We start from the raw sequence: 12,552 nt of genomic DNA on the forward strand, positions 1-12,552 counted from the left end.
TCTGTTACAAATATTAATGAATCAAATGGGATTAGCTGCTCTATTTTAAAGAATTAATGGAAAAGGGTCATAATAATGAATGGGGTCATTACTGTACTCTTTCATTCATTAAAACAATGAAAGACTCTCCAACTGGAACATTTCTGTCAGTTACACAACAAATATTAACTGGTAATGTTACCAAAATCTTATGCTTTGTCTACAATCTTCTCAGGCAATACAAGATACTATTCTTGGCTCTGAGGTATAACTGATATGAGTAAGGGGGTGAGTGATATGTGTGTGTGATATATACACACATATCATGTGTGTATATATATATATATATTTATTTACATATATATATGCCAGGAAAAAATGGCCTCCTAGAATTTGTATATGAAATTTCGGGAACTTAATCCTATTTTAGAGCACATGGGCTAATATTGTAATTGTCATTGTTTTCTGACATTCTAGGTTCAAAATCTCCCTTTCCTTTGGAACACAGGGTGAGAGAACTTCAGTCATCTTTCTTACTAGATTGCCTGCCTCCTGCAATTATGAAGATGCAGTTAAATCAAAAAGGATACATTAAGTGTCTGTTTTTCTTCATGTTAAAATTAACAACGGCCATTGAAATACCAATCTCAGGTAATATTTTAATATCAAAAAATATTGGTTGAGAAGCAATGGTATTAGATTTTTAAAAAATGCTGTCATTTTAGCTATGTGTCCTTAGACCAGTCATTTAAATTCCCAGGGCCATAGAGAGTACTCCAATTGTATTAATGTTGCATAGCAAGGGCTAATTTGCATTATTAGAGAGGGTATTGGTGGTGGTAGTTTCTTTTTTTACCATTAGAAATTAAAATGAAGACACAGAACTATAACAAGTCCTTGTCATTTTTTTTTATATTTTGGGAACTATAAAACCCTTTAAAATCTTATGCCACTGAATTTCAAGACATAGACAACTCTATACTTCCCAGAGGATTCACTCCTAACCTTTTAAGTTTTTGAAGGTAGCCTCCACTTTAGAGTTATAATTATTCTCTTACTCTTGCTTTTTTTTCTTATTGTAGAAACAAAGTAGATAGGTGTCTGGCAGTGGCTAGGGGCCAGGACAGTGAATAGTTGTCTCTCCTGTCTTTTTTGGCAGAATGGTTTGATGTTCCTTTTAGACAGTACAATGCTGGTCCAGGTGCTACTTCAGCACTTACCCAAGATTGACTTCATATTTTCATCTTTTTCTTTAAGACTTAAATCAAAAATTTTAAGGAAATATATTTTTGTTTGCTCAGAAATGATTTTATCAGCTACAGACAAACACAGTCCAAAGAAGGCTTCACATTTTTTGGTATACCATGATTATTAATTAAATTGCTTATCTCTATAAGAAATAGAACTATACATACATTTATAATTGAGAGAGATATAGATCATGCAATCAGAACAGTGGATAAATGGATAGGTGGCAGGTAGGAAGATAGATATATAATAGAAAAATAGATATGGAGATCAATATATATGCATATATGATATAGATATGATAAAAGTTTGTGTATGTGCCTTTGAGAGATCTAATCTATCATCCTCATTTTATGAAATATAAGGTCACAGGGTGACAAGTGATAGAGCAGGGAATTGAGTCCTAAATCTACATCCCAATCCATATCTCATTCCACTACCTTCCACTGCTTTGATACTGAATGAGCCTTAATGTCCTCCTCTATAACACGAAAGCATTAGATTAAATGAGATAAAAGAGCCTGTTGTGATCTTAATAAATAAGTAAAGGGTTCATTAATTTTTTTAAACTTTTTGATAGAGAAATTGGTTTTCTGCAAATTTTTTTGAATAAAGAATGGATAAGAAAAAAAGATGTGATTCTGAAGGAACGCTCTGAGACTTGGCTTTTCTCCCTTTTCCTTCTTAGTCCTGCCCTATGTTTGGGATTTCTGATTGATACCATCTCCTTTGATTCCCCTCCCTCATCTTCCTTTAGCCACTCTTTCTTCCTCTCAGTAGCATCTCCATCAGCCCCAATGTTATTCCCCTCAGGATAATGAGTTTCTACAAATTATTGATTATTCTACAGCATCTATTTGTCTTCCTTGCTAAAATCCTTGGTATTCAAGGAGTGTAATGTATTTTGAAAACAATTGTTGTCAAATACTGATGGAATGTTTTTGGAGGAACTGAATATTTATACATGCATTTCAGGGACTCTAGAGTCCTCCTTGGAAAATGCAGCTGACTCAGATATCCCATTTGAATGTCAAAGAGTCTGCTGCCTCTGTAATTGGCCTAATTATGGAGAAAAGCATTTAAAATGTAGAATGTATATTCCTATAAATACCCAAAGGTTATTAGATCCGCTCCCAGAATAATTAGCTTTTTCTGAGCCTTTACAAGCTGGGCAAATATGAGAAGGAATAATACTCTAATAAACATGGTGTTCACAAGGCATTAACTGATATCTAAGGGATGGTTACCATGATGACTTATCCCATATCACCTTGAAGTGTAATACAGAGCCTTGTAATTGGAAGGGCAATAAGGTTGATCAATCTCTGTGAAAAAGAGTTGCCATAGCCACATATAAGCTACATGTCATGATGGACATAATTATTCGTCTCCTTATTTTTAGTAACATGCATATATCTTATGCCTGGATATTGAATTTGAGTTAATATCCTGATTATATCATGGGAAAATGAGCAACCAAAGAGAAAAACACAGTTAGCTGAAAGAAAGCTTAGAGATCATCTTATTGTGAATAGAATTCTGGACTTGGAATTAGGAAAACTTGAGTTTGAATCCTATTTCAGATAATTAGCTATATATCCCTGGGCATTTCAGCTAACCATTCTTAGACTTTGTTTCTCCAGCTTTAAAATAAGGATGACGATAATGTCTGCTTTCCAGTGTAGTAGTAACAATCCATTATATAGTCTATGAAAATAATTTTAGAAACCCAAGAGAGTTAATAATGATGACAAACAACCACCTCACATTATAGATGGGGAACTAGAACTAAGAAAAAGGGAAATAATTCTACTAAGTTCTTACATTTTAATATCCTCCTTATCACTCTGTACTTTTCTTCTGAACTTCCAGCTGTGTGACTGGGCAAATCACTTAATTTTTCTCAGCCTGTTTTCTTTTGTATATTATTCCATTATCTCTCAGGATTAAAATAGCACTCATCTCACTGGGTTGTTGTGAGGATTAAGACACTTTACAAACTTTAAAGTACCATATAAATGTCAGCTACTATTAGTGCCTCCACTAATACTAATAGCTAGAATTTGTACAGTGCTTTAAGGTGTGCAAAGAGTTTGACATATTATTTCATTTAATCCTCTCAACAACTCTGAAACGTAAATTCCATTATTATTCTTAGGTAAACAATCTGAGACACAGAAGTGTTAAATTAGTTACCAGAACCTTGAAGCAATTAAGTTTCTAGGGCAGTTTTAAAACTCAGATCTACCTGATTACATGTCCTGGGCTCTAGCCATTCTGCCAACTTGGTACTCCTATTGCTACTTTAATTGTCACTGCCACTGTTGTTTGTACTACTACTCCCACTGCTCCCACTACTCCCAGTACTCCCACTATTCCTACTACTCTTACTCTTACTCTTACTCTTACTCTTACTCCTCCTCCTCCTTCTCCTCCTCCTCCTCCTCCTCCTCCTCCTACTACTACTACTCCTACTCCCCTTCCTTCTCCTCCCCCTGCTATTACTACTACTATTACCATTACAGCCAATTATTTACTAGCTGAAATAACACCATGATTTCATACATCATCAGGATTCTGGGTATATATTCACTGTGATGAACCTCACAACCATGTAGGTTCTAGACTGTGTATAATTCAAGCCCATTGCCTGACCACAAGCAATAATAACATGTAGAAATAATTCATCTTAAAATGTTAGAAAATAGAAATAGAGGCAGGTAAAAATAATCCAGAGAACAGGAACCCAACTGTTCTAATAGAGTTTTCTCAGTCCTTAGTTACATTACTTATGGTCATTCACTTCCCCTTTATGTGAACAAGCACTCTCATTTGTAAATAAACAGGACTAACTGACTTTTATACTCTCTGAAGTCTCTGCCTTTAAATAGGGCACTGATATTAAGATGTCTAATCTTTCATGTTGTACTCACAGTCAGTCATTAAAAAGCATATTTCACAATTGTGATTCTCCTAAAATATGTTCTGCCTACTTGAGTTGAAGAGAAGCTAGATTGCTCTCTGGTTGTCTAGCCAAAAGCACTTGTCCATAACTTGCAAGAGAATATAACAAATTAGAGTGTATGAGAAGACTATGAGTACTAAGAAAGATACATAAGCATAAAATATTCTTTCTGACTGTGGGATGATATTCACTTTTTTGCTGATTCTTTTACTTGTCAAGTATGGTAGTCAGCAAAGATGATTATACCTTTTGCAATGTCAGCTTTAGCATGTTTTTGAAAGTCTGATCTCTAAACGCATATTTTAAAATTTAGTTAAACAGGTCCCAACAATCACAGAACAGTCAACAGTACAAGTCGCATTTCCTTTTGATGAATATTTTCAATTTGTCTGTGAAGCCAAAGGAAATCCAGAACCAACGTGAGTATTACTATACAGGATTCAACTTAGAAAGTATGTAATGTCTCTTTAAATCTATTTAATTTTTACTGTAACATGTTAATATTGTAATAAGAATTTGCAATAGTTCAAATTAAGAGAAACCTTTTGGAGTGTAAGAATTTTGGGTAAGGAATAGAGTCTTGAATTCAAAACCTGATGTTGCACTAATTTGATGTATTAATGTTGGCCAAGTTGTTGGTCACTTGAACTCACTGGAACTCGGGTTCTTCGTCTGTAAAATTTGAATCAACTATATGGACCTTTAGACAGTAGGTACTCAGTGCCAGGTTCAAACTGTAGCTGACTCTCTCAAGATTCTGGAATGCCCTTGCCACTCAGTCTGCCCTGCTGTACTAAAATCCTATTTTTCTACAACACCACAAATCACATTTATTTATGATTGCTATATTAGATGAAGAACTATCCAGTGTAATTGTTTCTGAACTAGGAGGAGTTAATGGACCAGGATTAATTTCCTAGCTCCCACAATTGTTGCACTATTCAACATACTACCTATGTGGCATCTAAAAAATCTGTAACCTAAAAGAATCAGTGTTCTTGTCTTAAAAATGAGACTGATATTGTGTATGATAGTTGCCTCATTAGTTTAATTCAATTCACAGAAAAGAGCTCTTGTGAGGAAGGGGTTTTGTGAGCATTAATACTATGGACATGTAAGTAATAATTAATATTCTTTACATTTCATATGGATTTGGGAAAGCAAGATAAATTCCTCCTTAAGTTCATTACATTTTATTACAAGAAAATTAATTTATGTAAGGCTAGATTATAGGCTAATAGGACCATAAAGTACAATCTGGACTTTGAGTGATTTACTTAATAAATGCCATCCTTAAGACCCTCCTTAAAAGTTCAACTTGGATCCTTATTATTGTTTAAAGGTAATACTGAGTTCTTCAAAATTTTGCCAGTAGAATTCAAGATCATATAAACCTGAACAAGCCACTAAGTTTTCCTTATGTACCTGTTGACAGATTTTATATTTATACTACCAGATGAGTCTACATATATTAGAAAAGAACAAGTTCAATATTCGAAAGTTGATTGCCAAGTGCTTTTTTTTTTGCCAATTCTGTGAAATGACAAACACACACACACACACACACACACACACATTCACAACTTAAGGCTTAAAATCACCTAGTTGTTAGAATAAATTTAGTTGTTTCTACATTGAATATGTAATTTTTCTATAGTGCATAAGTTGAAATATTTCTGAATTAATGAACTTTCATATTGATCTGCAAAATATAAATATAACCAGAAGAAAATATAATTTATACAAAATGGCAAAAATTTTATTTGGAAAAAAATAAACACAAACAATTTCATCATTGAAGAGATAAATAAGGAATCATTGGACATAATCCCAATTTATTCATCAACAAATGTTGGAAAAGATGAAGAAATGAAGAAATTCAATGAAAAACTTGGAAAAAGTAGTCAAGTACTCATGATAGCCCCTACCTTGTCATTGATGAGTTCATTGTTTATGTAGAAACAGAAGAGGATGACAGAAGAAAAATGGGAAAATGCCTCAGGATAAAGAAAGGAGATAGACAAAATCTTTACAGACCAGTCAGACAAACACTTGTTATCTTTAGAACTTTCTTCAGGAATAGAGTTTAAAGGTGCTAGTCATACTAAGCAATAAATAATGTCATAAAATATGAAGTTGGCTATATCTAAACATATTGGATAAGAATGAGTCATTTGAGGCAAATGATCACTTCATGATAGCAGTCTATGTGTAGCCAGATCAATAAAAGAAATATTAAAGTAGTTTTTTACAGACATATTATATATAAGATGCTTTATAAGTAAAGATACAAATGAAATAGTATGTGCAATTTTGACAGGAAATATTTAAATAATCTATTAATATTGAAATAAAACAAAAATAACATGTACACTCATTTGCAAAATATTATGGGATGGACGAGAAGAAGAAAGGATGATAAGAAGGAATACTTTTTTAAAATAATGAAAAATTCTTGAGAAAAAATCTACAGAGCACTTGACATGAGATCAAATTATGCCAATTTGTCTAGAGAGTATTAATGAAATGAAAGGAAAGGGAAGACAACTGTCAAGTCCAAAATGAAATAGAGTGATGGGAGAATAATCATCTTTTCTTATTAATGATGAAAGAAATCACCACATTTGGACTCTTAATTTATCATGACCATATACTCTGATGATGATGATGCTAATAATGTGATCAGACCTCACAAAATACACATCTATAAAGCTGTAGAGCAGGTAACATAATTTAAAAGCCTTCTGGGATTAATTCCCAAATAACTCCAGGAAAAGCTGATTCCACATGAATGGAAAATGTTATGAATGGTGCTTTTAGAAAAATCAGACAAGCAAGAAAATAACAGGAAGCAATAATTGATATGTTTACTTTCTCCTAGGCAGCTAGTTGACTCAGTAGATAAAGGGCCAGCCCTGGAATCAGGAAGACCTCAGTTCAAAACTGGCCTCAATTATTTATTAGCTTTGTTACCCTGTGAAAGTCACTTAACTTCTATTTGTCTAAAACCACTCGATAAGGAAGTGGCAAACCACTCCAGTGTCTTTTCCAGAAAAACTGCATGGACAGTAATGAAATACTATTATGCCATAAAAATGATGAGCAAGATAGTCCCCCAAACCCTGGAAAGACTTATAGGAATTGATGTAAGGTGAAGTGAGCACAACCAAGAGAATATTGTGTATAGTATAGCAAAAAAGTACAATGATAAACTATGAATGAATGTTATGATTAAAAATGATGAGGGTCGAGATCAAAAGGGAGAATAGTATTTTAATAAAAGCCATGCTGATAGAGATAAACTGACCACGTGCCAGTAAGAAAAACCTATTCCAACCTCACCTCAGCCATTTACCTTCCTCTCTCCTCCAGCTCAGGTAACTAAAGAGGAAGTTCCAAGTCACTACCCCCTACTTAAAACAGTCCCTCACCTTTAATATGTCATCCAAAACAGGAAACCCACGAAACCTGTTGGACCACGGGAAATGTAGTTTTAAGGACCCCCACAGGTCCACAGAAGTTTGTCAAACACTATATTGAGGTTCAATCCTTCCAAATAGAACCCCAGGTGATTTTAACTAACACATTACCCCCCTGTGATCCTATCATCAGCAAACAAGTATCCAGGACAACTCTAAGGCAGGGGTCAGCAATGTATGGCTCTTGAGCCATATCTGGATCTTTTTAGGGCCAGATATGGCTCTTTCTGCAGGAGCCATAAAGCCAATTTTTTTCAGGCAGCAGTGTGCACTGTGAGCACTGTATGGCTCTCACGAAATTACATTTTAAAAAATGTGGCCTTTATGGCTCTCATGGCCAAAAAGGTTGCCGACCCCTGCGTTAAGGGATTCAAGGTCAAAAAACTATCCACCTCCATACAAGGAATCAATGGTCTCTGAATTCAGATTGAAACATAACATTCTTCCAATTTTTTCCTGTATTAATTTTTCTCTAATATAAATAATATGTCTTCTTTCACAAAACAATAAACTAGAGATACCTATTGTATAATAAATAACACATACACAACCTGTATCATATTACCTTTTGTCTTGGGAATAGGAAAAAGGTAGAAAATGTAAGAAATAAAATTAATATAAAAGGATAGATTTAAAAATATTAGGATTTTAAAGGGTTTATTGATAGATATTTAGGAAAATGAAGCCACGTGTCTATTTAAAGGGACCTGTGTGAGATTCATATTGCAGAGAGGGATTCAAGCTGCAGAGAGTGGTTCTGGCTACAGCACAGAATTCCAGAGGACTCCCCAGAACTTTGAGAGAAGGGGAAGTTAAAGGCAGTTGGAGCCCTGGGATGAGGAGGGCAGGTCACTCGGCTTGCTGGGTCTTGAGTCCTGGGTTGGACTTGGGGGCTTGGGTTTTGGATCTGAGCAGAGCCATTCAGTTCCTAACTGCCTAGTTGCTTGACTTTGGTTAGACATTCAATAACATCACAGTGTACCTTAGTTTAGTTATCTTGATATAGAAGAAGAATATTTATAGGGTTAGAGAGCAGATCAGCCTTTCAGGATATCTATCCCCCTTTGGGGGTAGGGGCTGCTTTGACATCACTGTTTGAGGGTTTCCCTGACCTTATCTATCCTTATCCATCTCCCATCCTTCCCTTTCCTACCTTATCATTAAACCTTTTATCAACTGAGAGTAGTGCCTAGTTATAAATTTGGGGATATACTCACAACCTCCTCAAGTTCTTCCTACTTTGTAGCCCTGAAGTAATTCCTAACCTCTGTGCCTGTGAGTTTCTAAGACATCAAGCTTCTCCAATACAATCCTGTGGGGAAATAACTCAGAGAAGTTTATCATCTTTAGGAGTTTAGCCTTTCCTAACTTACTGTCTTGGCCCTGTAGTTCACAAGTCTGTCCACCATACTCATACTGTAACTGCGTGGTGGGAGGGGGAAGTGAAGGAGCACTTTGACAAGATCCTGCCCCTCCCTTACAGTCAAGCTTGCTTGTGGGTGTGTCTGTGTCCCTCCATAGACAAAAGGATTAGGGAGATTTTAACTGCTAAAGACTCCTCTCATCTTACAATTTCCCAAATACTACGGGCCATTTACCTGCTCCTCCCATCCTTGTTCCTGCTCCACAATCACAAAAGAAAAAGTCCCATTCCAGTCCTCAGCCTTTATACTTTTCTCTATGTAATTATGCTTCCTGCAAATGTGATTTCATAAGAGAGGGAGCCAGTTGGTTCTTGGGAAATGTAGTTTGAAATAGCCCTAAATGTCCACAGGAAATTTAGATCAGGGAACTCAAAATTAATTCAAGGACTCCCAAATTTCCAATATCACAGAAGGAGGGAGAGAATATGGATTGCAACATGTCAGAAAATGATTTTTTAAAATCATAACATCTAATCTGGAAAAAAAGAAAATTAAAAAAACAAAAAGAAATCCCCACGGACAGTATAGTCCACATAATCACAAAGATTCAGATACCACTGAACAGCAGATCTTTTTCCTATCAATTAAATCAAGAGTATACTAGATGAAACAATAGGAAAGACATAACCTGGTTATAATAGATGAGGTAACATGAACCTACAAACAACACTACTATAGGGGGCACAAATTCCGCAGGTACTCGTTTCAAATCACCAATTTTTATTTTAATTGCTTAAAACTCTGGATTTGTGAAAAGCCAGTTTGGCAAAAATGATAAATTTTAGTATGGTAATACTAGCTGAATGAGAGTCAAGAATGCTTCCATTTACAAAAGGTCTCTTCACTATACAAAGGATTCAAGATCAATGGTTTCATATTTCTTATGGAATAAATTATATAATCCTTCTTCTTAGCTTTTAAAGCAATCTGAACCTGGCCCTAACTTTTAAAGCAATCAGAACCTGGCCCTAACCTTTAGACATCACTCTCTCTTCCATAATCAGCCACCCAGCCAAATTGGCCTTCTTTTTTGATCTGTATACACAACACCTCCTCTTTTTTCTTTTGTGATGGCTGGCCACAAACATTCTTAGAAAATATTTCCTCTTTACCTTACTTCATAACGTCTCTCTCCTCCTTTATGACTCAACCATCATCTTCTGTAAAGCCATTTCTGATCCTCTTGACTGTTAGTGCCATCTCTCTCAAGGTTTGTATTTATCAATTTGCCTATTTCTTTTATCACTTTCCTATGTATGCTGCTTATTTTTTACATATACTTGTCTCCATCATTAGAATTTTAGCTGCTTGCAAGTTGTTACTCTTGTACTTTGTATGCAGTGTCCAGCAAAGGGCCTGGAAATTTCTAGCTGTTTAATAAATAATTCATAATTGATTGTTTGAAGTTCACTTTAAAATAATTTTGTTAAAAAAAATCTCATTTATACATGTTTCTTCGGCTATGTATCTACTACTTAAATTTGTACACTGTGATATCTGTGTCAGAAGATGATAATATTTGAGACCTGGAAGGGACATTAGAGATCATTTCATATAACTTTCTCATTTTACAGATGATCAGACTCATGACTTCCTATCAATCTAAGAGAGACACATCCCTAATGAAAATTGATCATTTGACAGTATGTTAAACATTCTCTGGGAGGCATTATACTTCAATTATTTTTTCAACGCCCCTTAAATCATATTTTGATAACTCAATGGAACATTAAATATTAACTCTGCAGGGTTTAATGCCTATTCTAAATAGAAAATGAACCAAATTAAAACTTTATCTATTTTAATGGTAATAATCCAATCACGATCTTTTATTTTTTTCATGACCTTTAGTTTCCACAAGAGTCTCTTCTTTTGTTCATTGATTCAGCAAGAATTTCTTGAGGACCTGCTGTTGCCTAGTATTCTGGGTTAAGGAGTGAAAGGTGGCACAGTGGATAGAATGCTGAGTCTAGTCTAGAGTCAAGAACACTCATCTTTCTGTGTTCAAATTTGTCCTCAGACACTTATTAGCTTTGTGACCCTGGGAAAGTCATTTAACCCTGTTAGCCTCACTTAATTCATCTGTAAAATATATGGAAATGACAAACTACTCCAGTATCTTTGCCAACAAAACCCCAAATGGGGTAACTAAGAGTCAGACACAACTGACAACAATTGAATAACAACCAGGTTAAGATCAAGATAAATAAACCAAAAAAAGATATGTGTGTATTCCTTGCTGTCAGAATTCCATTATTTAGTTGTATAGATAGCGTATGTATTAAATGATTTAGAAATAGTTCAAGGCCCCTGTGGTTTCTGAAATGAGTGAGGCTAACAGTGATTTCCCAGGGTTTGCAACAAAGGTTTTTGAAGAATTCACAAATTTGGAGGTAAATAGAAAAAGCATTTTAGGCTGCAGAAGCAACAACATGAAGGTTGAAATGAGCATGGAATACAGTATGCTTATTTGCTGATTGGCAGCAAAAGCTCATTTTAAAGAGGGATTTTGGCCAAATTCAGTGGAGTTTTTCTTTGCTATTATGATTAAAGGATTGTTAGAGGGGTTTCTGAGATAAAGGGATTTTATCCAAAGATATATATATATATGTATACACACACATACATACACACACACATATATATGTATATATCTATATCTATATCTATATATATATAATTTTTTTTTTGTCACTTCTCAGGATTGATGTTTGTAGAGTAATGAGATGAATTGCTCCACAAAACTGGTTTGACTCAGCAGGATGAGGCAGTGGATTAGAAAAGATTTTAGTAATGCACAGAAGAAGGAAATCTGAAAATAGTCATGGTACATGAGAGGAACATGGTAGAATCATTGGTAGACTGATCATGTTGATCCAGATAGGTGCAAAGTTCTATTGATGGAGAGCAGTATCTAGGAAACAGTCATGAATAAAAGTTCAGGCAAACAGATTGACTATTTCAAGAGGTCTAGAATCAGGGAAATGAAACCAGTGAAGATTACAATTTAATGGCAGAACTTTGGTTCTAGGGAAGACTTGAGAACAAGATAAGACCTTAGTCCTAATACAATGAGGCAGAGTATTCATTCAAGGGCTTATGTGTAAAAGAAGCTATTACTACTCGGTTTCCAGAGAAATGAATATGAGAGTACATAAAGAAAAAAAACCTCCTTATGTGATTAGTGGAGACCAGCCACTAGGCAGATTTTTATTTGAACAACTATGATATGTAAGTACATATAAATATATTTATAGCATAATCATGTATACATATAGGTTGAGTATGTCCATACATGTGCAGGTATGTGTGTTTGTGTGTGATGGTAAAATAAATAGTTATCCTTAGAATCAGGAAGACTTGAGTTCATGTCTTATTTCTTTACACATATTAACTTTATGACATTGGACAAGGTACTCAATATGCTGCATGCATCTCTTTAAGATGTTAAATTAAG

General features: G+C 34.8%; 1 protein-coding gene across 1 annotated transcript in view; it reads left to right on the forward strand.

Moving 5' to 3' along the window:
* The first annotated feature begins 539 nt into the window (after positions 1 to 539).
* CHL1 (cell adhesion molecule L1 like) overlaps positions 540 to 12,552 on the forward strand; it is a 110,057-nt gene continuing 98,044 nt past the window's right edge. The window contains exons 1-2 of the mRNA XM_044656821.1: positions 540 to 630; positions 4,506 to 4,611. Coding sequence (XP_044512756.1) covers positions 540 to 630; positions 4,506 to 4,611 — 197 coding nt within the window. The remainder of the gene's footprint in view (positions 631 to 4,505; positions 4,612 to 12,552) is intronic.

The sequence above is a fragment of the Gracilinanus agilis genome, chromosome 1 (assembly GCF_016433145.1).
Source record: "Gracilinanus agilis isolate LMUSP501 chromosome 1, AgileGrace, whole genome shotgun sequence".
NCBI lineage: Eukaryota > Metazoa > Chordata > Mammalia > Didelphimorphia > Didelphidae > Gracilinanus > Gracilinanus agilis.